The sequence below is a fragment of the Protopterus annectens genome, chromosome 11.part0 (genome assembly GCF_019279795.1).
Source record: "Protopterus annectens isolate FY-2018-M chromosome 11.part0, PAN1.0, whole genome shotgun sequence".
Classification (NCBI taxonomy): domain Eukaryota; kingdom Metazoa; phylum Chordata; order Ceratodontiformes; family Protopteridae; genus Protopterus; species Protopterus annectens.
Window position 1 is genome coordinate 1,414,560,123 of NC_056745.1, and position 27,035 is coordinate 1,414,587,157.

Consider the following 27,035-nt stretch of genomic DNA (forward strand, 5'->3'; position numbering starts at 1 on the left):
ATTAAACTACAAATCAACATAATAGACGCCCCAATAACTTCTTAACTGTCTCATAGACTGTTTGTTTGCATGCAGCCCAAGAAGTCACAATAAAAAGCACAAATAAGCTTTGAATCATTCTGGTCATGCTCTTCTCTCAATAAAGGTAAGAAAAATATGTCCACAGACCTTTCTGTTACCTCTGTATCCTGATTTTTACACCTCTGATGGATCCATCAACATTGGAATTATCACTTTTGAAAGCTTACGTTCAGCAACTCCAGTTTATTATGGAGTCTTTTGAACTAGCAATCCAGGAACAGGTGCACGATATGAGGGATATAGTGCTGGATCATAAAACCAAGTTACACCAGTCAACTCAAAACTTAAATCTCTGTCTAGATGAAGTGGATCATCACATATCCTTTTTGTTGGAGTTTACATAAACCCTTCATGATTGTGTGAAGTATCAGGAAAACCATGGCCATAGAAATAATATTAGAAATTTAGGACTGCAGGAAGTTGCTTATGATCCATTTCCTTCAGCCATGGTTACATGCAACACATGGATAAGAACCACCAATGAAGTTAATATTAGAAAGGACACATTGGTATCAGGCCCTAGTGCATTCCTCTATAATTATCAGACACCCCTCTTTCCAACAGGGCAAGAAAGCTTTGCATGCTGCAGAAACCAAAAAGGACATTATTTACCCAGTCTTAGGTTAAGATTTGACAATGACTTTTCATGGCAAGTCATTCAAAAATGGAAAGCCTGGCTCCCTATAGTGTATTATTTAAAAGACAAAGGCTTGAAGGTGACCACTACTACCTTGCAAGGTTCTGGGTAACATTTCATGATAGTTCTCATATGTTTCAAGAGATTGAAGATGTTACTACAAACCTGCAAGAAAAAAACATGATTCTGGTTCCTGACCACATGAAATGGTCTATGCCATTACTAAAGCGAGACAGAGTTACTGCAGATCCCTGACCTCTCCACCCTGGATCCCAAGAGGCAAAAGTCTACTTTAGGAGATGATGGCTCTGCTAATATTGCTTTTACTACAAGAACTATTAATATAGAGGGAGTGAGACAGCTAGTATGTTAATATCCATTTACATGCCAGGTGTTTCCATTTATTAGCCATGATTACTTTTTCCTTGTTATTTTTAAAAAGGAAGCACATAATGTAGACATCAAATTATAAATGATTTCATAGTATTTTACATATCCTATTTCATCATTGTTTCCACTTGCCCTTTAGCCTTTTTCCTGGAGATGTTTAAACCCATGTGGCTGATTTTCCCTCCATTAGTAGAGACATAGTGAATTTTGGGATAAGCTATATCCCTTTACCTTTGAAGACCATTATAATCACTATTTTGTGATGTGTACATAGTTGTAACTGTTTAACTATGCTTGTTAATAACGTATATTTGGACTTTGTTAGTAATTGTTATATTTAGATTTTAGATTCTGTTTTTATTGTTATTTATTTATTTTTTCATTTTTAATGGATTCTTTTCCTATAGTGGAGCAGGTGTCCTGAGACTGCTATCTTACGGAACTTAGAACGTTTAGTCTGGGTGCACAAATGCCAGAGCATTTATACAGACTGCAAAAGGGGGAATTTGACCAATTCTGAATTCAGTTATTGGGATGAAGTTACTTAGCTTAACTATGAACATGATTAACTCCCCCATCAGGCATGCCTGATTTCATGAATGGATTAGAAAATGCTCCCCAGATGTCTTTGCTACACAGGAAACTCATTTATCTGACCTTGAGCCTGCTAAGCTCTGACCTCTTCAGCCACTGGGGGTAACCATACATATACATATGGGCTTCCCCCTCTTGCAAATATTGGATACATTTGTCCTTCTTGGGGGGGGGCAAACTGACAGGGAGTTATCATCTGCCATAGCCATAGAACTTTGACCCTAGTCTCAATAAATTTCCAGCCTTCCTTAGATATCAAATATCTTAGGTGCTTCCTTCAGAATATTCAGGAAAATGATAAAGGTGCCATACTTTTAGAAGGGGAGTTTTATATGCTTACAAATTCTAGTAATGCTTTGACCCTGAGACATTTCTACTTAACACCTACAGCCAAGTATATTAAGGCTTGTGAAGATTACTTTGTGTTAATTGATTTAGTCTTACACCTTGGTCCACTATCAAGTCAGTATACTTACCATTCTCAACAGTCTGGCACATCCATCAGGATAGATGAGATATTATAAGGTCCACACATAGGTTTATACTAGGCTAGCCAGATCATGTAACTGGATCCAAAGGCTATACCTTCCATCATAACATTAAGTAATTTTAGAGTAAATCATTCCTTATGTGTTGAAATGTTGTTGAAATTTTAGGCTTATTATCAAACTTTCTACAAGGACATTCAATCTGTTGCCAAATCTTTATTGTTTGTTATGAGTCTACCCTTACTGATTCCTAAATTTCCAACCCTTACCCCTGACCATTCGCAAAGTTTGGTTCATCCTATCACTTCTGCATGAGTTCTGGTGGTAATCAAAGTTTTAACAATGAGTAAGGCTCCATGGGCTGATGGCCTTCCGGCAGGAGTTCATAAATTACTTCCACCTATCTCTTATGGAGCATTTATTTTCATCAGCCTTTTTTAAGCTAGAGACTCCTTTTGCTTAGAGGCAATCTTTGCTTTCAGCAGTACTGGAACCAAAGAAAGGTCTGAAACCACCTCAAACTATCACCGAATTTCCTTATTAAATGCTGACAGTAAGATTTATATGGCAGTGTGATTGAAATGTCTCACTATCTCTCTCTCTTGATCTTTCTGTCTCTCTCCCCCAATTGCTTGATTTTTATAAACCCTGATCAAGTGGGGTTTATCAAAGGCAGATCCTCATGGCCACATATCCTTTTGGCTGGAAAGCAGACAGTTAGATATTAGACTTAAGGCACTTTATTAGTGGTCACAGAAAAAACATTTGACAATATTTCATGGGGCTATTTAACTAAGCTTCTAACCTACTATCAGTTACTTTGAGATCTTTATTCAAGCACTGTTTGCATTATATCAAGGCTCAAGTGCAATGGGGCATTTTGGCCCTTTGATATCTCAGCCATTCCCTATTAATAAAAGAGCTAGTCAAGGTTGCTCCTTTACTCCATTGTTATTTTATTCTAACTAATGAACCTTTAGCTCAGACACTTCATTATAACTTATGTTCCAGTCAAGCTAGGGATGCACCTGTCAGGTCTAGAAGTGGGGTCACTTTATTTGTGGATGACATGCTGTTTTTTTCTGGATGACCTGGTGCTTTTTCTTGATGACCCACAGACATCTTTGCCACTAGACTGGCATATCTTTCAAAGGTGGCAACTGCTATCTGGTTATAAAGTTAACCTATCCAAATCTGTGTTAGTCTCATGCAAGATGGCTTACTTCTAAATGAGCAAACTCAAATACAATTTTATCTCAAACTGTTTCTCATTTAAGTACCTGGGAATAATGGTTTACCTATCTATGCAACAGACCAGGGAAATAAACACTGCATTATTAGCTCATTTGATAGAAGATCATTAAAAAGAATGGGCTGTGTAGTCTCTCCTCTTTGAACTTAAAATGTTGCTAGTTAAAATGAGAGTGCTCCCTAAAGATCTTTATATTTTCAGGGACTTCCTATTAGAATTACTTTCCCTGCCCTGGGAAAGTGGGATAGCAGGATTTTAAGATTTCTTTGGTCTCCTTCATCTCATAGAGGTTTGGCAGGAGTTCATTATGAATGTCAAGATTTTCAAGGGATATGATTGCCTAGTCTAATTATTGCTTAAAGAGTAGTTACATTAAGAATGTCAGAGAAAGCTGTTATCACAAATAATCAACTTGGATCCATCAGGTTTTATACATCAAAGACAAACATTTGATAATATTAAAATAATTCTTACTCTCATAGATTATCTAAATATAAAAAATAAGAATCCATTTTAATAAGTTTATATACTGAAAAAGCTTTTTAGTTCCTTAATTAGAATTAGTTATTCAAAATATTAAAACTATATGAATTTCGCTCTAGGTTTGCTATATACAAAAATAATAATGTTTATGTTAAAATCATATTTTTACATCTAATCAGTCATCTCTAAGCAAGGGTATTAAACAAGGATGTACACTTCCCCTTCTATTTTTTGTGTTAGCTATTTTAATCTTAGCAATTTTAATTTCAGTAAACTCAAGTCAAAGAGGTATTGAAATAACAAAGAACCATGACTCCAAAATTATGTTGTTTACAGATAATATATTGTTAACCATTTGTAATTCAAAATCAACTTTAAAGGAGCTAGACCATACCATTTAATTATTTCAATCCATTTTGGGTCCCTACTTCAACAAATTAAAATCCAAATTTTTATTCATAAATAAAACAAGAAAACTTCAAACTCATAAAAGCCATATTATAGGCAAACAAGTTTCTTCATTAGAATATCTAGGCATAACCATAACTATGTCAGTTGATAAAATAATTATTATAAATTCCAATATTACTGAACTAATATTAAAGTTAACTTCCTGATGAAACATTATAATCTCCTTTGAAGACAGACTACAAATAATAAAAATTATCATTTTCTCCACAATACTACCCAATATAAGCACTACCTCCTTTTCCTGATTAAAAAAATTAAACAAATTGATAAATTGTTACTGAAATGTCATTGTTTCCTAAATAAACATATGATAACCTTACAATATCACACCAAACCTTGGGGTCTGGGAGGAAATAATTTCCCAGATATCAACACTTCTATTAAAGCTTCTGTATTTAAAGTAACAGTAAACTGGGTTGACCCAAATTCTAATTCTAATTGTAAAACTTTACATTTTATTCTTCTCAATACAAAGAGAAATTGAGTAACTACTGATATGTAGTCCATGAGAATTGTTTGGCCTTCATTTATGTAATTATTTAAATATAATCTTTCTTCTTCTTTTCCATCTAATTTTATAAATCACATTCTAAACATATACAGAAATACAATTCTTGGTACAATATATTTGAAACTGTGGTTTGAGACAATTATTCCATTCCCTATACCAAAAATATTTTTTAATAAGACCCACATTCATAAACTATTTATCTGGAAATCTGACAACAATGATTTAATGACCTAAAAGTAAAAGAGATACAACACCTAATCAATTAATTCAATCTTAATCCACAAGACTGGCTATTGTTACAGAATATAAAATCACAGACCCAAGATAAATCTTTAATGACTGCATGTTCATCATATAAGGAAAATCCTAAAATAATCCAGCTATTCCAGGAAATAACCTATAATAGATTCACAGCAGATAATCTAATTTCTAAACTATAGAAACATTTTATAATACTCAATACTAACTTCCATAAGAAATGCTGGGATCATATCAATTTAGGTCATAACAATCAACTCTCAGAAGAGAATATGTCTCAATTATTAAGTTCCATCAGGAACACTTCTTGGTCTCATTACTGTGAATATTTATTTGGAAATGTTTATATAGATGTTTTTCAACTCCAGACAGAATGGCTAAAATAAATAAAAGATGTAATATAGCTTGTTAAGGATGTGCTCAAATTTGTGATGTTGATTGGTCACATATTTTCTTTGACAATCCCTGGCTGAAATCTTTTTGAATAAGATTGAAGATTTTATGAAAGTCTTATGGTTTGTTACATTTTCTGTTACTAAATATTTAATACTACTCAATATCAATGAAAATGGAAAAATGAAAAAATATAATCTTTTTTGAAATGGATCATCTTAGTGGTGGCAAGGAAAAACATCACAAACTGATGGAGGACAGCCTCACAACCTGAATTTGAAGAATTATTTTCTACATTGAAAGAAACCACAGTTAAAGAGACTGAAATAAAAGTACACAAGACCTATCTTAAAGTATTCATTAACAATCCTTGGATTAAAGTAATATCTCTTATTAATGTATTTCAACAAAACATTGCCTCTTCATTTTTCATTTTTATAGTGAATAGTTGTTCAATCTGATATTTAAGATCCTTAATATCCCAATATTTATTTTACTAAAGTATTGTTTTATATTGTTTTCACATTTTTTTCTTCATTTCAGGCATTTTGTATATATTGTATATATTTTAAACTTGCTTTATTTCTTTTAAAAGATTGTTAAAGGTGTTCTTTTAATAATATCTTTGCTCTATTGCTTTTTAAAACTAATACAAAAAAATTTGAAAAAAATTTTTAGAAAAATTTTAGTCTAGTCCACCATCACTATGGGTGCAGCTGTTAACTAGTAAGGTAAACTAAAAATCTCAATCTAAGCCTTTGCTGTTCTTTATTATTGAGAGATATGCCAAATAGTTATTAATATTTGGTTTTGCAATGGGATATTCTTCTCCTTGCCAGATATAGCAATATCGCAGTACCTAAACAGTATTTAAATGTCTTCAACGGTGTTTTGGCAGGGGCCACAGCTTATTTAACTCCTCCCTTTGGGGCACATCCTGATTTCAAGGAAACCATGAGAGTATTTCTGCAGAAAAACTGGTGAGATAGATATCTAATCCTGTCAAACTATCTGTATTTTGGGAACTCCTTTATGGGATTAAATGAGCTAGTCCAGGAGTGTAATATACCTGCTTGCCATTATATTTAAAATACACAGGTATATTCCATAAGCAGTACTCTTTTTTCACTAGTCAAGTCATCTGCATGTTATTCCTCTCAGTAGTCCATCTATTTACAAAAGGTTTGTTTGATCCTGCATTTCCCCAAGTGGGCCTTTCTCTTTTAATGCAATGCTTAGCACAAAGGTTTTACAATGTGACCGATGAATATTAATGCCTTTGTACAGATTGTATATCATTAGGAACAACTGATGATCAGCTTGTGTGAGTATTACAGCTCCCTGCTAAGGTAATGTCTTCTCCACGATGGAGATTGTTTTCTTGGAAATGTGCATACAGGTTATTCCTTTCCCCAGATTTTATTTCTGACTGACTATCCATTCCCATGCCTCAGTGCTGGTGATGCCAAAATGCATAGGACATCCTTAACTGGGAACATATATTTTGGGCCTGTCCTAAATTGCAGTTATTTTGGTCACATTTCCAAGATGTGGTAGGTCAGCTTTCTCCAGATGTTGAAGAGGATAAGAAATATTTAGTTAGGTACAGCACCTTGCCAGGTCCTGAAGCTCCACACTTGATATCATTTATACTTTTGTAAGCAGTGAAAAAAATCAATCACTCATTGCTGAAAAATGTCTACTCCATAGTAGATTGCAGAGTGATTTTTTTTATTTTTATTTTACATTTGTTTACCGGGCTAGTCCAACTGGATATAAATCCGTTTTCAGCAGAGGCCCGGGGAGAAAAGCTCCACAATGGTTAATACGTTAATTCATTTCCATAATGAAAATACAATTTTGTAAAAGGTACGTAAGCAGGGAGAAAACAAAATACAAACAGAACAATTTAACAATAATGAAAGAAAGGAGGAAGTAGAAAAGTAGAATTAATAAAGGTAAGCATACAGGGGGTGATAGAAAATATAGGATCTAGAGGTGAGAGAAAAGAGAGAACAATTAGTGAGCAAACATTACGAAAAAAGGCAGGGGATAAAGGATTTAGTCTGGTTTGGTACAAGGACATAGCCAATGAGTGTTAAAGTATTGTTTAAGGTTAGTTTTGAATTGGTGGGGAGAGGTAGCAAGTCTTAGGTTGTTTGGAAGGGCGTTCCATAGTTTTCCGATGGAATTGGCAAAAAGAGCATCACCTCCTGAATTATTGGATTTCGTTGTGTGAACCAGGACACTATTACAGAGTAGAAGACTATTTAGATTAGAGTAGGGGCTTAAAAGATTGTGTAGTGAGGGGGGGTTTTCTGGCTCTTTGATAATTTTATAAGCTTCAGTAAGTTGGTTAAACTTGAGAAGGTTGGGGAGTTCTAACCAGCCTAGTTTTCTTAGGTTAACGCAATGATGAGTTCGATAAGGTTTCCCAGTTACAAATTTGGCAATATGGTTATAAGCTACAGATAGTTTATTGAGCTCAGTTTTTTTGAGGAAGGAAAGAACCGGAGAAGCGTAAAGTAGGGTGGAGAGAAGGTGAGTACGTGCTATGGTTAGTTTAGTATGGGGCGTGAGAAAGTTCTTAATTCTATACATGGAACCAAGTTTCTTGTTAACAGTTTTATAGTTTGGCTAATGTGAATATCAAATTTGAGCTTGTGGTCAATTGTGACTCCTAGTAGTTTGGTGTTAGAAACAGGCTCAATGATGGTCCCATTTGTGGACCGAACGTGGAAGGCCGTATCATTAAAGAGTGTAGGATGTTGCCCTAAAGAAGAGGCTAGGGTGGGGAGAATTAGTAGTAGGTTAGTTTTTTTGGGTTTAGGATAAGTTTCCGTTCAGTGAACCATAATTCCACTGCAGTAAAGCAGTGTTGGGTGGCTTTCTGGAGGTTATTAAGAGAGAGATCAGAGCAAATCAACGTAGAGTCATCTGCATATTGAATGCAGGTGGCTTTGGGGATGGCTGAATGGAGATCATTTATAAATACCGAGAATAGAAGGGGGCCAAGTATGGAACCTTGGGGAACTCCTATTGTATTAGGTAGTAGGTGAGAAAGTTTACTTTGCCACTGAACTGCCTGTTGTCTACCAGAGAGGTAAGCCTTGAACCAGTTTAGGGCAGGTCTATCAAGGTGAAGGTTTTCAAGAGTTTGTAGTAAGAGTTGATGATTGACCATGTCAAAGGCTTTTGACAGATCAAGAAATAGAGCAGAAGTAATTAGTTTGTTGTTACGGTTGCTGTTGATTGTATCAACAAAGGAAAGGAGGGCAGTAGTAGTACTATGATGGGGGCGAAAGCCATGTTGAGTTTTGGATAAAAGATTATTTAAAGTGAGATAATGTAGGAGTTGTTTGTGAGCACATCTTTCCATTATTTTTGCTATAGGTGACAATATTGCTATCGGTCGGTAGTTAGAAGTTTCTGTGGAGGAACCACCCTTATGAAGAGGGATGACGTAGGATATTTTCCAAAGAGAGGGGATTTTGCCTTCGGTTATAGTCCTGTTAATTAAGATTGAAATGGGATAGGCTACTACATCTGATGCTATTTGTAAATATTCAGCAGGGAGTCGATCGGCCGATAGAGTGGATGGTTTAAATTTTTTCAATAGGGTTCTAATATAGGAGGTGGATATTGGTTGAAGGTTAAAGGCAGGTGGAGCATTGGTAACAGAAGTAGTAATGAAGGAGGAGGAAGAAGGTAGCTGACTGGCTAGTGACTGGATGGTCTCAGCGAAAAAAGTGTTGAAGGCATTGGCCACTTCTACAGGATCTTTACCAATAAATTTCTCTGGGGTTGGGGTAGAGGATTTCCTTGAGTGAAGGAGGTTATTGAAACCTGCCCAAAACTTCTTAGGGTTATTCCTGTGTTTATCCTGGAGGTGACAAAAGTAGTTCTTTTTATCCCGGGTTATGTCTGATTTAGTGGAATTTCTATGCTGCTGGAATTTAATACGGTCAAGTGGTGCTTTAGTGGTTCTCCACTTGTCCCATGCTTGATTTCTAAGCTTGATTTTTAATTTAGTTTCCTTGGTAAGCCAAGGTGCGATCCGGACCTTTGATCTGATGAGTCGATTAGGGGCATGTGAATCTAGTATATTTAGAAATGTGTCATTGAAGAGTGACACACTCTCATCAAGGGGAAGTGTTTTTAACATCGACCAGTTACAGGATTTGAGTTCCTCCAAAAATATACTTGGGAGAAATTTCTTCTTATTTCTAACATGTCTATATATGGGAGGATTTGTACAGGTCATTTTATGTTTCATGATGAAAGTGACAAGGTGGTCACTGAGGTCATTTGGAAGGGTCCCACTGGTATAGTTTGGTGTATCTTTATTGGTAAGAATCCAATCAATGGTGCTATCTTTTTGATTAGCATTTCCAAGTCTTGTTGGTGATATGATGTTTTGGGAGAAGCCATGTAAGTTAATGGGCAAGGGATTCTTCTGGTCAGTGAACTTGGACCAGTCAATGTTAAAGTCGCCCAGTATAATGGTTTCCTGAGGGTAGTGCATGGTTAGCCAAGATAGGGTAGATTCCAGAGTATCTTGGTTATTCCCTGGTGGGATATAGACTACAATAAGGTTAATGCATTTTTGGTTGTTTAGGCATATTTTTAGGGAAATTAGTTCCATATTGGAGATGATAGGGGGTTGTAAGGAATTCAAGATGATGTTCAATGAGTTTTTAAACATAACAGCTATTCCCCCTCCCTTTTTTTTTGTTCGAGCTATCCTAAGCAAATTATATCCAGGTGGGAGAATCTCTTCATCCTTTGTAGAAGGTTTGAGCCAAGTTTCCGTTAGACACATGATGTCTGGGAAATGTGTGGCTATAATAGCATGTAGATTATGAACTTTATTTTTAATACTTCTAACATTTAGATGGAAGATAAGAAGAGAGCTAGTGATTCTTGGGGATAGGTTAGGGGTAATATAGTCTACGTTTGTGGTTGGGCCTGGGTTGGGGTGAATATCACCATCATTAACAATGCATTTTTTCAGATGGTCTATCAGTCTTAGTAGCTTACTAATTAACTTTAAACTATATTTTGTAGAGGTAACTTTAGGGTGACGTAGCGTAAGATATACACCTTTATAGCAGAATGTTGTAGTGGTGAAGTTCGAAGGAGAAAGCAGGTTAGTGGGAAGGTTTGAGTAATAGGAGGTAAAACCACAGGGGACATGAAAGCCCTGGAGAGCTTGGTTTTCATATCTAGTTGAGAAATAAAGGATGAATAAAAGTAGAAATGTTGTTGGGATGATAGAGCTTATTAGTTTACCCATACTACTAAAAGATGAAGTAGCTAAAAGAGTGGGAAGGGTTGGGTAGGCCAACTAAGATATTGGTAGATGGACGTGATTGTGGGAGGAGATGGATTAAGTTAGAGGGAGGCTGTGATTGGTTCGGGATTGAGTGGGATGGGTTTGTTGCTAGATAAAAGTAGGGATAGTGGGGGCGGTGGGATAAGGGGCAGGGTGGGGAGCGAGCGAGCCGAGCGAGGGCGAAGCGAGCGGGCTACCCAGTCAGGAGTTTGCAGGGTCTTAAAGCCTGCTGCATGTAAGTATAGAGACTAGGTTTTTAATCTGAGTTACCAATTTAGGTAAGGGTATTGCTCAACTGTAATCAAATTTAGGCTTATTTAAACACTATGAAAGAGCTAGGAATATGTAAGTTACTAGGGCTGTATAGAGGGGCTGCCAGATTAAGGAACACAATCCTGGTTTGATGCTTGCCTGCAATATACTTTCAAGTACAAAATAAATTGAAACGAGGGTATTTTATTACCCTAATTCCTTGGGGATTGTTATATTATAGTTTGTTGTAGGACCAGCTTGTGCATTTGCACCGTGGTATAAGAACTTCCGTATCACCGCCTGATGTCGGGGGGCCACGCGGTAGTTGTTTAGAGGGGGCTACCTGTGGTGAGAGTAAGAGAAAACAGAGGGTGAGTTTGTAAGGAAGAGAAATAGTATTACCCAAGGCTTTTAGAGCCTCACACATAAAACCATTTTATATTAGACAATTTGTTTACAGTTATTGCAGAGAAAAGCTTAGTCGCCAACAGATGCAGTACATGCGACGGCAATAGAATACTGAGCAGAGCACAAGGTCACTATAGTTGCAGTAGTTAGCACTTCAATATCGCAAAATCAGCAGTCAAGTTGATATGATACCTTAAAAAAACTATGCAGGAACCATTGGTACGCTAGTACTAAAATAAGCAGCTAATGCTTGTAATACAGTGACTCGGCTAAGAAACATTCTCATTTATCATGTTGTTTTACAAGATAGCACTGTCGTTATACCTAGTCGCCGAAATGGCTGTAGACAAATTAGGCACGTGTATATTAGGTACCTTATGGTGAAAAACACTATGTATATGCTAAGACACTTGCACGTTGACCAAAGAAGTTAGGCTAGAACCCTGATGGAAATTAGTTAATGGCATACACCTTGCAGATTTGGCCAAAACTAAAAGGACTGGTAGAGAACTAGTGCCGATCAGTAAATGGGCTTCCTATGCTGATTCATTACCATGTCTTTGACAACATTGGTTTTCTAATGTAATGTATAAGGGCAGACACTCCTCTAAGTTGAGGTTATTATGTTTAATAAACTCAGCTGGAGAAGGCAATTATTTACTTAGAGAGATTATTATACTGTTACCTAGGTCTGTTATTTGTATATTAGCTAGTTTAATTTACCCTCTGTTAGGATCATACCAGCTGTGGTAATATAAATGCCTTCTTATTTGTAAATAGCTTACTAGTCTCAAGAAAATTTGAATTTACCTGCTCTAAATGTTGCATTTCATCAAGATAGATATGTTGCTTGGACTCTAGTTAATGTAATCTGACCATAATTGTAGTATTAGTGATATGTCTATGTAATGTGTTTATTCAGTTGATAACCAATCCACATTTGATAATTAATGCATTTGTTTATTTTATACAAAATCAATATATAAATATATGCAAAAAATTCAGTAATAAACTCACGAATTCTATCAGAAGCAAGAAGGCTGCTTACAAAGGGATAGCCAACAACAATAAAGATAATCATAAGACCTTTTTTAAATATGTATGTATATATGCATGGTGTACACTGAACTCATTGTAAATAGTACTACATACACCAGTCCATAATCCATACCTAATAACTCGGTAAGTAAATTTCTCTCGAATATCAATACATCCACTATATATTCATTTTATTATCAGGCCAACACCTTCCAATACTTGAACAAATCTCAATCATCCTGTCAAAAAATGAAAAAAAAAAAAACACTTCCATGGGCATAAACAACATTTCTGTCTGCTTACTTCTAAGTTGAAAAGATCACTTATCTAAACCTCTCCTAAACATCTTCAATCAAAGTTCATCCATAGCGCATACATTTGATGAATGGAGAAATGGCATAGTGAATCCCCTGCATAAGGGTAGCCTATGTATTAACCCAGGTAACTATTGGGCTATAAGTCTTACTAGCCTTACTTGTGAAGACACTGAATGAAATGTAGAGGTAATCAATAAGGAAATACAAGTTCTGCAGATGCTAGTCCCTTTAGGTTCATAGGTAGGTACTAGGCTATTGGCCCTGGGGCCTATACAAGCCCAGCCAAAAAGGTACCCTGGCTTTTGCCACCCAAGAAAATTATTTTCCTGTGCCACTGTCGAGCAGAGCCACAGAAGTGATCCCTGGGGTGAATATCCTATTTCCCATCCAATCATCAAGATTTATCTTGAAGAGTGCTAATGAGGAGCTTTGTTTGATATAGATAGGTAGTTTATTCCAGAGTATGGGAAGTCTCTGGGACAGGAATCTATCCCTCCAGCATGTTCTGTTTATTGTGATGATAAGGTTTAGTTCCCTAGAGCGTGTAGCTCGGAGGGATTGGGATTTCTTTAAGTGGAACATGTCCAACAGCTCTGGGTTTGACATAGCTTTGTATGTTAGGCAGAGATCACCTCTGAGTAGGCGATATGCGAAGGAGTAAAGCTGGAGTTTTTTGAGGCGGTCTGCGTAGGGCATCTGTTTGACGTCGGTAATCCTCTTTGTGAGGTATTTCTGCAGCCTTTCCAGTTGTTGTAGATGTCTTGTGAGGTACATACCAAAAGGGGTGTTGTACTCTATAATAGGTCTAATGAGTGATGAGTAGAGGGAAACAATGACCTCTTTTTTTTCTGGAAGAGAAACCTTTTGTGATGAGGTGTGCCACGTAGGATTTCCTGACTACTGTGGCAATGTGATTATCAAAGGAGAGACTACTGTCCACCTGTGTCCCAAGGTCTCTTATCACACTTTCGGTGTTAAGTATACTACCCCCTATGTTGTAGTTCATGGGTACAGAGTTTTTACCAAAGGGGATGACAATGCACTTTTTGGCATTGAGCTTGAGGCCATGGCTTTGACACCAGGCATCTGTCTAAGTGAGGCCCTTTTGTAGGATGTCCACATCATTAGGAGTTTCGATTATGGCTCCTAGTTTGCAGTCATCTGTGAACTTCATTAGCCAAAGACCTTCTGTGTTAGCCTGTACTTCAGAGAAGTAGATAGCAAACAGGAGAGGACCCAGGACTGAACCCTGTGGTACTCCACTTGTCACTGGTCTGAAGTCGGATTTGGAGTCTGCTACTTTCATAGTGTGGGTTCTGTCAGTGAGCCAGTTGGGAACCCATCTTGTGACATAGGGATTTATACCTAGTTTAGTGAGTTTATCTATAATTCCAGAGTGGGGGATGGTGTCGAAAGCCTTGGCAAGATCTGGATAGGCTGTGTGAACCACCTTACCCTCGTCTACAGCTTTGGTGACTGCTTCAAAGAAGTCTATCAGGTTTAGGAGACACAATCTGCATTTTACAAACCCCAACTGGGTGGGATCCAGAGTTTGGAGATTACCAATGTCTTTGTTTATAAGTTCCATGATGATACGTTCTATGGCCTTGCAGACCAGGCTCATCAGGCTAATGGGGCGGTAGTTCCCAGGGTCCGTGGTGGCTCCCCCCTTATGGAGGGGGATAACCGTCGCTGTGCACCATTCAGCAGGCACAAAGCCTGAGGTGAGGCTATTATTGAACATGGTACTTAGGTGGGGTGCCAGTTCGTTCTGCAGTTCATGTAGATCTTGTCATTGTTGTCTGGTCCCATGAATGCTGGGTTCTTGGCTTTGGAGAGTGTGTTTTTTACCTGTGCAGCCATGATTACAGGAACTTTGCATTCTTCGGGTATAGAGATGGGCTCTTTAGGAAGTGAGAGGGGGGTAAAGTTAGCACTGAACTTATCTGCCAGGATGTTGGCAATATCAGTTGGGTCTGTATATTTAGTGCCATTGTGCTGTAACTCTGAGCAGATCTGAGTGTTGCCATTGAGATTCTTGACATAGCTATAGAATGCTTTGTGGTTGTCTTTAGAATCAGTGGCGATTTTGTTTTCCTAACTAGCTTTGGAGGATTTTATCAGGGATTGCAGCTTCTTACTGAGGCTGACCAGGGAACTCCTCCACTCATGGGATCTTACTCTCTTTTGCAACAGTTTCTTCCTTTTGTTGTACAGTTTGTTTATGGCAGGGGACCACCAGATTGGCTTCCTTTTTTTGGAGGATAACATCTTAGTTCTGTTTGGTATAGCATGATCCATGCACTTGTGTAAGTGCTTATAAAGTGCAATTGTGTAGGATTCAGTAGTAGTAACTGTATTGTCCATCTGCATGGGTGTCATGAAGTTCGCCACTTCTGTCTTAAGAAGCATGAAGTTGGCTTTGGAGAAATTTTTTACCATGGTTTCCGTAATGGGGGGTGGGGGCAGGATGTGGATATCTATGGTAATTAGCTTATTGTCGGATTGGACCAATGAGGCATTGACTTCAGGTGTGGAACATACCTTTCCTTATCAGTAGGGTAGTGGGGTAATGACTAGATCTAAGATATTGTTGCCCCTGGTGGGGGTGTGGATAAGTTGATCCAGGGCATTGGAGTTTATGAATTCCAGAAAGCGTTGAGTGAAGGAGTTGGTACATGAGTAGTTTTCCAAGTTAATGGTGTTTAAAGTAAAAAAACGGTAACGTTTACAGTACAATTTTGTCAGTGGTACATTGTGCCTTCTTTATTTTGTTATTTTCTCTGACAAAAAGCTACTGATGTCATAGATGCCCTTTCTGAACTAAGCCAAAACATATCATGCCACTTCCCACTTTGGCATCATAAACATGTTAACCCAACAAAACAATAGCTCCTTTCTAGTTCACTTGAGTATTAACTGTCTATTAAACAGAACATACTCAATCAGAAAAAGGGTACAGCTCCAAATATTGAAATGCAGTCAGTTTCATTGCTGAAGTTTCTGTCTTAGGCCTCTTCTCTTTGAAACCCATTTCTTTGACATGCAGGCACATTATAGAAAACTTTAGGTAATTAATTTTGCATATATTAGTTAAATGACTGCAAGTTACCGATCATTGTAAACTTCCCCTTAGGCAGTATTATACTGTAACAAGCAGCTTACTGGTGTTTGATTGAGTAACCAAATTTTGATTTGTGCTGTCCCAAAAATTCAATTCTGAAAAATGTGAATTGAAAAAAATGAAAATGTAGAAGAAAATTATTTTTTACAGAAGGCAAACCACCTGCATCTCTAAAATTACACGCCAACTCTGAAAAGTACACCACCTCCTCTTACAATCCAAAGCACTGTAGTTAAATGAACTGCAACATTCATCTTTCAAAGCTAACTATGACAATCTCAAAAGCTTCAGAAAAGTGGAAGCATCCCCCAATAAAGCATTTATCACATTAGTAACTGGTGCTGTAATCAAGATTTCACCCTAAATGCAAAAAAATAAAAAATGCAGTGCAATCACCTTTGGTAAATCTAATGTTCCAGCAAAGTATCACATAGATGGAAGTCACCCTAAAACTGACACCATAATCTGGGATTTAGGAATTTACATAGACAACAAGCTGTCCTTAACTCAACATTGTTGGAAATCCTAACAGCTCCCCAGTTGGACACAGAGTGTGCATGGGGTTGAGGTGGGGGTTACATATATGTATTTTGTGAGCTTTTGTTCAGAAATAATTGTGGATGAGTTTCCAGTTACTGTTGATAAGACAACACTGGAAGGCAATGAGCTGGAAGCAAGGTGGCTAAAATCCTTGGGAATGAGAGGTTATAGCTTTGCTTTGCAGTGGGTCAGTTTGGGTATAGCAGGTGTTTCCTATTACCTGAAGTAGAAGTGGAGATTTACAATGCACATAAGTCCAATCACCTCTTACATATTTGATGGTTAGTTGTGCAAATTGTGAGACAACAGACCCTGAATATCAAAGTCTGATACTGTTAGTTCTAGTGTACTGTTCTGAAGTTAGGCTGCTTAATGCATTGTTGTAGTAATTATAAGTTTGTTAACTTAACTTTTTCTTTGTTAAAATAGACAATGAACCTCAGGAAAGGTAATCCAGGCAGATAACTTTATTATGCAGAAGCAAGAGACTGCACATTAGTTTGCTTACTTTTGTTTTACAATGAAACATTTTAGAATAGAGCTAGTAATACCCCACTACCCTACTGATAAGGAGAGGTTTTATAAGGTGTTTTGGGCAAGAAGCATTTAGAACAACTTTTGCATGGCATGAATCTTGTTTGGTAGTTGATTGCAATTGTATTGGTCACTCGTATTGCATTGAAGTGTGCAATATTGTCTGTTTTGCAATAAAATTAAACCACAGTGCAATACGGGCAAAATTCTAGTGCAAATTATATATACGTTTATCCTGAGAATGTGAATTTACTGAACCTTCCCCTATAAACAAGTGATAAGATTTTGGACGGCTGTTATGATTTTCGGTGGTTACCACTAGGGCACTGAAGGCAGAGGGACTCTGTAGCTATAATGTTTATTGCACAGCAGATTAATGTTTGGAGTTAAACACTAAGACAAATTGTCTTTTCTCTACTTTTGTCACCAGTTCCATGTCCAACTTGAACAGTACAATCTGTGTTTCGTTCAAGTTGCCTACAAGTAGGCTACAACCGATTTCTAGGAGTGTTTATCAGTTTATGCTATTGCCCCCCCCCCCCCCCCATTACTGAGTGAGGATCCTAACCCTACTGCAACCGTATCACTCCTGTAGTCACCCACCCTATTGCGCTGACTCCATATTTCACAGGTGGGATTAGTTTTACATATTTATGTATTGTTTTTTTTTACATTACAAATACAAAGCAGTGCAGTGTTGTCCTGTAACCAAAGAGTAGTCTTGCAAAATTTTCCCGACTTTAAACCGTCATAAAAATAATACAAGACACGTTTGTAAGTGTCACACACAAGTCTGCATACCCCACACCAGTGGTTCTCTTTATTGTAGGCAGCACATTGAATCAGCCTCAGCGTTGCCAAAGGATTACGACATCGCAGTTACGAGAGGCGGAAACTGATTGGTGGAATGCCTTTGTTCTATTAATTATGATTGGCAGCCACTTGAAAGAGGCTGTGTTTTGTTGGTCTGCGATGAGCACAGAGGAACACAATTTAATTCAGGAGAGCGGAAGTTAGGGTGTTATTTTGTATCAGGGTTAACCTGAAACAGTTAGGCTGACCCGACTCCTGCGGCTAGCGGTGTTGCTTAGTCTCCTAATTATACCGGAAAAGAGCCATTTGCGGTTTCATCATGGACTTGGAAAACAAAGTGAAAAAGGTAACTGCTGGGCGTCTAAAACTTTGTCGTGCACGTCCCGTTAGTGATTAGGCAACGCCCCGGCTTTTATTTAGCATTTACTTTGTTCAGACAGGTGATGCATTGTAATGCCTTAGTTAAAATGCCTTTAAGGTAAGCAAGCTTCATAATGGGGCGGGATATTTAATATTACTATTCAATGGAATTGTCCTTCCCATTTTCTTTAGGAGTTTGGAGCAGGAAACTTGCGGGGTCGTGTCCCATTGGTCATGTTAACTACTTTATTTTAATATTATTGAAATTAAGTTTTTGCATGTAAAGAGGCCAGTGAGTCTTTCTATACAGTTGATTGCCACAGAACACATCTGTTTATTTCATGCCAAAGAGGAACTGGCAGGGCGCAATAAAAGTGTAAAAGTATCACTAAAATGGATCATGTGAAATATACATAGTTTTAATACAAGTGGGATGCTAATTGCGGGTTATTTTCAGATGTATGATTTTGTTTCAGTGTTCTAATGTTCATACACTGTGTTAATGGTGTTGTCATTTAATGTATGTTAAGAGCCCTTATAATTGTTGAATTAAGTAGGAGTAATGATTTTAAAGTACGGGTCTTTAAATATACAAATTTAAACTGATGTTGAGTGGACATTTCTTTTTATACTTGTGATGTTTGGCACAGTTGCTTAGGTTTTAAACACGCTGAATTACCCTGATCTCTGAGATGAGTTTTATGCTGATATTTGAAAATTAAGCTCTCTCTGGCCAGAGTTTGTAGTAGTAACTGTTTGTCTTAGACAAAGAATAAAATGTATCATCTGTTTGGATTCGTTCATTATTTTGGGTTCATGCATACCTCTCAACTGTCCCTGATTTTGACTCAAATTTTAGCTCTGTCCCTCTTAATCCCTTCTAAAACTAGTGACTTTTGGAAGAAAGGTGGTGAATTACACTTAATGAATAATGACAATTAATTAAGAGTTGTAGACTTCTTTTACATCAGAAAATGTGTATTAATTCATATGCTCTGATTCTATCAATGTTTCAGGTTAATAGCACTAATATTTTAAGTGTCCCTGATTTTTTTCTTGACTTGTCCCTGATTCTGTTGAAATTTGTCCCTGATTGGTTGAGAGGTCTGGGTTCATGGAGACCTCTTTATAAAGTTTTCCTGGTGCATCTCATGAGAGTATTTGGTGCTCTTTACACGACAAAAGCTACAGGTTTGGTATAGTTTGTTTACTATTTGTTCACTAGGTAAGTAGATGGGTCTGTGTGACCCCTTTCAGCTATGAGCTGAGCTCAAAACACAGAAAATGCATCACAATCTGTCGAGTGCATTGAGAAAAAATGTTATGCTAGCTAAGCTATGCATAAAATACAGTGCAGTCGTACATATAATACATTGTAAGTTAACTAACCATTGTCACAGTAGCAGGTGCTGATAGATTCAGTAAAGAGAGGATCTTTAAGTGCATCTTTGAAGACTTTATTTTTGATGTCTGTAGGCAGGTGGTTCCAGGTAGCAGGACCCAGTATAGAAAAAGGGTTTTATCGCTGGTCAAGAAATGCTCATTTAACTTTAAAAAAACTTAAAAGAATAAATTTGTGAACCTAATTGAAAACTACAGATTTACAGCTCTTTGAAGTATCCTAACTCTGGTATGTGTGTGTTCTGAAATCACTTTATCAACACTATGAAAAATGCTGTTGACATTGGCCATTTAAGTTAGTTTTTGTTTCAGCCCAAATGCTATGTTCTCATTTTGTACTGTTTTTGTTCAGTTCAGCGGTCAGATTCTGCAGACATGGGAATGCATTTTGTACTAGCTCTGCTCATTTGCACTGCAATGTAACATTGTATAGCACATGAAAATACAATGTTTTTCTAGGTAGGGAATGCTCTAATTAATGGTGGAGTATAATTTCTGATGTCTTTGTAATTTTTCCAAATTTTGCAGGATGAAGTTTTATAACAGCTGAGATTGTTAATGAGTTGCCTTTGAGATTTCCTTTATTTTTAAGTAGCTGTTACAGGAATATATAATTAGATTTACTACATAACTATCCGATGTGCTGAATCAGTAGATCACTTCTGAGATTATGAATATATAGGATATCAAGAGTATTTCTCAAAATTACTGTTTATTTGTGGACACTGTAAAATTCCACTGTCAATCATGAGCGGACAGGTGATCTGCTGTGGCTACCCCTAACCGGGGAAAAAAGCTGAAAGAAGACTTGTTTGTTTGTGGACCACTGCCTTGTCGAGTTACTTTTCATTTTGTTTATCACTGTTTTACTTGAGTGCATTAAGATTTAAATACGTAAAGTATTGCTTAAGACATTAGTAAGGAATTTACATAACTTTGCTGTAAGTGTCTTTGAATCAGCTGGATGCTTTAGTTACTAACTATAAATAACTTTGTGCAACAATCAACATTTTTTAACGTTTGTACCAATTTTAAGCAGAGAAATGTAACTCTCAGGTGGAACTTTGAAGTTGTACATTGAAAAACTCCAACTCATTTGTTTAAGAACACCCATGTGAAGTCCAGATAATCTATGCTACATCTGGGTTATCCACTAAGAGGTCAACCATTTCCTTTAGTCGTATTATCCATTCAGAATCTGTACATTGAAATGATGTACGTTTATTGCAGTGATTTTTATAGCACATATATTTTCTTTACAGTTATGATGCAATAGAACATTTTTAGTAATGTTGCCTTTTAGAAGGGCGGTACAGTCTCCCTGGTACTACAGACCACACATCTAAACTTGATATTTTAGAAAAAAAAGAAGAGAGAGATCTTGAGAGATTAGGTATATAATAAGTTAATAATGAAAAAGAAAAAAAAAACAAAACAACTACAACTTAGTAATATTTACAGTGAATGCATTGCAGACAGTAGTGGGTAATTTTTTAGGTGTTTGTCTAATTTAGTAAGATACTGTCTCAAATTAACCATTTTAGAATGTCTGCTGCATCTTTTGTTTTATTTTGCTTTTTTTATTTTATTTCAGGATATAAACATATCATGCAACCAAATGGACCGAATGGGACTTTGACTTCTCACACCTGTATATCAGTATCAAAAATATGAGGTTTGATGCTTGTAGCTGGAAGCTTACCTCACTGCTGATGGTAAATTAATGTATCAGAGAATGAACTGTGACATTCATTTATTTTATCATATAATCCATATCAAGTATATGTGTGGAATGTGAATACTAGATGAAGGATTATGCTTTGATGGAAGACACTGCAATGACTTAATTGCTGAAAGCTAATTTCAGCAAATGGGAAGGTATTGCATTTTCTCCACTGTTGTGTGACCATGGCGTAGGGGTATATCGGGGAAATGTGAGAGTCTTCCCCCTCCCCCTAAGTGGAGGGGTGCAGTGGAGCTTGCCCCCTGGAAAAAAAAAGTGACGTGTTTGCTAAAAATGTTTTTCAGTGAATCCTGTTCATGCATTTCTGTTGAAGAAAAATCACTGGATGGATGAGCATGAATCCTGATGTACAGAACCTAGTGATGAATGTCCTTAAGACATTTTGGCAGTGCAGTGTTGAGAGAATATAGAGATGACCCACTTTCTGCAAATGAGTAGGTATTTGTACAAAGCAATTCCACAGTTTGACTAAGACTGGACCTACAGGAGCAGTATAGGGACATCTACATGCCTTTCACTACTGTTATCTCTTTACTGACCCTTTTCTTGTCCTTTCATTACTGTTATCTCTTTACTGTCCCTTTTCTTGTCCTTTCATTACTGTTATCTCTTTACTGACCCTTTTCTTGTAGTTGATCAGTAAAATGTAAGCATTTCACTTTCACGTTCATTGATACTATTTTTTTTTTTTTTTTTTTTTTTCCTGGTTCTGTCATGTTTGTAGCTTCACTTGCTCAGTCTCTTTGGGTTGAGCAGTCTGGCCAGAAGTTCAGATCCATAAAGATCCCTATATGTTTTGGCTCAGTTTTTCCAAACCTGTCCTTCCCCTCATAGATCATATATTTTCCCAGTGTAATTTGCTCTTGAATGTCCCCACAGTTTGCAAATGTGTTTTGTTGTCCACTATGTCTCATTACTCCCATGCCACCATTAACCTAGGTCACATAAACTAAGATAGGTGACTGTCTTCCATTATCAATATTATTTTATTTTACATTTGATTACCGGGAAAGTCCAGCTGGACACGGATCCATTTTCAGTGGAGGCCCGGGGAGAAAACCTCCAATACAATATAGTACAAAAAGTGTGAGATACAAAGAGAAATAACATCATACGTAATTACAAAGAAACAAAAACATCATGCATAATTGCATACTTTAGAGCATGCTAGTATGTTCTAACATTCTAGGTGTGTAGTAGTAGGCAATTGTCAGTGTTAGATATACAAATAAGAATTCTTTAGGAATTGGAGACCTTGATTAGTCGGTAGGCACTTGGGGAATTAGTAATTAGGTAAAATAATAGAAAAAGAGAGAAACTGGGGAGCAACTGTTTGCTCTTGAGTGGAATCCCAGCAGTAGTGCAGCAGTGTGGCTTAACCAGGAGAGTTGCATGAACAAAGCCAGTTATTTAAATAGTGGGTTTTGAGAATTTTTTAAATTGGGGAGGAGAGGTGGTAGATGTTGTGGGAGTGAGTTCCAGGATCTAGCAATAGAGCAAAGAGTGATTTGCCAGCATCATTTTTATGTTTGACACTTTTATATGGTTTAGATAAGTAGAGATCTTAAGGTTCTGGTGTTTGTATGGTGGTTGATTAGGGTTTGAAGGGCTGGAGTTTGGTCAGGAAGGTAGTAGAATCTATGTGCTATTAAGAGTTGGTTAAGAAAAAGTTGAGGTAGCTCAACCCAGTTGTTGTTTGAGCGCTATACAGTGATGGGCTCTATAGGAGGTTACAGTGGCAAAGCTGGCAATTCTGTTGTAGCATGAATTCATTTTGGTAAGTTCAGTTTGACAAAGGTTGGTTAAGATGGGGGAGGCATAAAGAAGGATGGATAGGAGATGGGTTCTTGCAGTAGTGTGTTTGGTGATGAACTGTCTGTTCCTATATAGGAGTCCAAGCTTTTTGTTAACTTTCTTGATTGTTTGGGCTATGGTAAAATTTCAGGTTGTTGTCACTCTACACCTAGAAGTTTAGTGTGTGTTGTTGGGATGATTAGTAAGATTTTATAATTAATTGTTTGGTGGAGGTGATCTACCTGGGCTAAAGAGGATGAGCTTGTTTTTTCGGGTTAAGAATAAGTTTGATGTTGGTGAACCATGTTTCTGTTAGGGTGAAGTTATTTTGGGTTATGGTTCTTAGCTCATTGAGGGTGGGGGTGGTGCATAAAATAGTGTCATCTGCATCTTAAACTGTTGAGGCAGAGGGTGAGGATGAGGCAGTGTGGTTAGTGACTAGTGAAAATAGTAGGCGGCCAAGAATGGATCCTTGAGGGACATCTATGGCTGCTGGCAGTAGGGGAGATGATTGGTCTTGCTATAGGACTGCTTGTTGGCGATTTTGATAAATATTTGTTGAACCATGTTATGGTCGTGGAACTTATGTTGAGGGTAGCTAGATTTCTAGGAGCATGCTGTGATTAACCATATCAAAGGCTTTGGACAAGTCTAGGAATATGGAGGATATGAATAATCCATTGTTTATGTTGATTGACAATGTTTGTGTAAGCAAGTAATGCTGTAGTGGTGCTATGGGCGGGTCTGAAGCCATGTTGGGATTTGGATATTAGGTTATTTTTAGAAGGTAGTGCATTAGTTGTGAATGCACTACTCTTTTTGTATGATTTTTGATAATGGTGAGAGAATAGCAATGGGGCAGAAGTTGAAGTTCAGTGGAGTTGCCCGCTTTGTGTAATGGTAAAATATGTGATATTTTCCATGCTTCAGGTACTTTACATTCTGTGATTGACCTGTTTGAGACTGGAGATGGGATAGGCTATGGCTTCTGCTGAAATCTGTAGGAAGTCTGCTGGTAGATTGTCAGCTGCTAGTGTGGTTGATTTGAGTTTTTGTAGGAGTTTGGCAATAGTATTGGGTGAGACTGGATGTAGGGAGAAATTGGAGGAGTCCTTACTTGTATGGAAATATTGTGGGGTGTCACCTGGTATGGGGCTGCTAGTTTGTGTGTTGGCTGGAGCTTGGACTGTTTCTGTAAAGTATTTATTAAATTGAGTAGGGATGTTGTCATGGTTGTTTGGTAATATAGGGGAAGGAGTGGGTGAATTTTTTTTTTCCTGGGTGGAGCAAACTATTTATTGTGGCCCAGAAGTTTTTAGTGTTGTGGGCATATTTTTCTTGCATGGTTTTATGGTAGTTAATTTTGTCAAGGTTTATCAATTTTTTGGCTTTGTTGCGGAGTTCAAGGTAAGTCTGTTTCAGGGTGCCGGATTTGTGCTTGTGAAATTGCAACCAGGCTTTATCTCTTTCTTTCATTGTAATTGTATCTTTTGTTAGCCAAGGGGCATGGTTAGTCTAGATTCTAATGGTTCTGGAGGGTGCATGACTGTCAAGGATTTTTAGGAAGGTTGAGTTGAAGTATTGCACAGCTGTGTCAAGAGGTAGTTTTTTTAAGGGAGGTTCAGTTACAGCTCTTTAGTGAATTGATTAGTTCGTTGGCTTTAAAGGTCTTCCTGTTACGTACTACTCTGAGGATGGGTTGTTTGTTCTGGTGGGCTCGGTTCCTAATTAAGTAGGTAGCTTAGTGGTCACGCGAGCTGCCAGGAAGACAGCCGGATTCGTGAGCTATGGTAGGGTCAGACTCCAGTCCAAGGTGGACTGGCGTTTGGAGGTTTTATCGTTTATCATTACCACATTAGTATCTCATTCCATGTTCAACATTCCATACTTGCTTTTAATTATATAGGCATTGCATATTGCAGTTTACAAGGCTGTTGTATTGTCCTAACTCGTTTATTACTCTGTTTATGAAGACGTGTGTGGTGTTAAGTTTATATTCAAATTAGCAAAGTTTAAAATTACTTTGTGGAATGGCATTTTGTTTCAGTTCATTTGTCTAGTAAAATATATTTGGTTTCCTTCTCAAATGCCGCATCATATGATGATTTTTGTTAAGAAATGAATGGAAGTCCTAATATTCTTCACTACAGATCCAAGTTTCTAATTTCTGTCTGGAGTGTCATTTCTCTCCCTAACTATTTCAGACTTGCAACATTCCAGGCTTTTGCAAAATCTTCTTTCCTGGCTTGTCTCTCCACAGTGTGAATAAAGTTTTAACAGTGTCAGCACTTTATCTCCATATTGCTGTCTCTTGGGCTCTGTAGTTGCCCTGACATCAGTAGCAGCCCTGTTTTGTAACCTTCCTTCTGACTAGGCCTGCTATCTCTACCTGTTCATCACTTGCCTGAGATTTTTACTGTTGGTTCAAAGTGTATAACATTAGCTCATAAGGTCTGTTTGCCTGGCATTCACTCTCCAATTCCAAACTGCATATTAACTCTTCATTTTCAAAATGTGTTCCATATAATGCTACGAACCCTTGGTCTGTTCGTGGATGCCATTAAATCATTAGAGTATGTGCAGTCTCTTTGTGTAATATCTGTAGTCTGTACCATGGGTATTTGTTCTTGCATCATTCTGTTGCATCATATGAATTTAAATTTTTCAAGTGAAAATGATAAGTTTGTAGTTTTGATATTCTTTACTCCCATTTCTCTAACATGTCTCCCTTTAAGTGATCTCTTACCAGGGACTGGGTTGCATTGTCCTTAAATTACAGGGCATCTTCAAATGCTTTTTCATTTTTTGTTCTATATAAATATCAATTATACATATCAATATCCGCAAAGAGCATCATGTTGTAATAAAGGGATGACTTTCCTTGCTTTCCACAAAAATTTTAAACCCACTACTGTGAAGTGACAGTTGTGTTTGTGTCCTTGTTTTTAGTGGTTTGTTTATAAAATGTTATGTAAACAATTTTATAGAACTTGTATTGGAAGGACTTTGTATAAACTGGTGTAAGTGAAGTACAGTGTATTATGGGGTAGTAAGCATGTATTTTATGGTAGTGTAACATGGCACGTTAGGTTCCCCTATGAGTGAGCGCATGATCACTGTGTGTGGTGCGCAATCACAGTTGAGAATGCAGTTGATTCACATAGATTGAATTGGGCCTCTTTGTAGAGGGCAAGATCCCCTGTACCTTTTTGGAAGATGTCAGTGGCCTTTACCCCAAGTGTGTGAAATAAGTAAATATCCACCTACTCCAGTTGCATGCACAAAGCACTGACAATTATTGTACAATGGCACCAGAAATGGTTACAATGTAATTCATCTTTGACTTGGCTCACACTGTTCAAGCTGCTGGATTATTTTATTAATCATGATATAATAATGACCCATCTCGCATGTAGTTTGGGGACTATTAATAAAATATAAATGCAACGTTTTTCCTGTCAAGTTTTTTTAAGCTTTAAATACAATTAATGAAATGGATGTTAGTTTAGTAATTTTAAACTCTATTCAACTTAGTAAATAAACTAATTACTAAAATCAATTATTATTTATCGTGGGTCTGCCTGTAAAATATGGGTATTTTTCTTATGTAAAAATCTTTTTAAGTTAGAAGGAGCTTGGTAAAATGGTGGACATCTGTAGGATATATGGCCAGTTTCTTCTCCTAACTAGTGGCCACTGATATTCAAATCTGGGAACCTGTGTAAAGAAATTGCTTATGAAATTTGAGGCAACTTGAAAATAACTTCCCAGTTGCAAAACAATGTGGAAAGAAGAAGCACCGCAGACGACAGCGCAG

General features: G+C 37.2%; 1 protein-coding gene across 1 annotated transcript in view; it reads left to right on the forward strand.

Annotated features, from left to right (window-relative positions):
* The first annotated feature begins 18,047 nt into the window (after positions 1–18,047).
* Positions 18,048–27,035, forward strand: part of TES (testin LIM domain protein) — a 470,958-nt gene continuing 461,970 nt past the window's right edge. Inside the window, exon 1 of the mRNA XM_044088700.1 lies at positions 18,048–18,265. Within this exon, the coding sequence (XP_043944635.1) occupies positions 18,239–18,265 (27 nt within the window). The 5' untranslated portion in view covers positions 18,048–18,238. The remainder of the gene's footprint in view (positions 18,266–27,035) is intronic.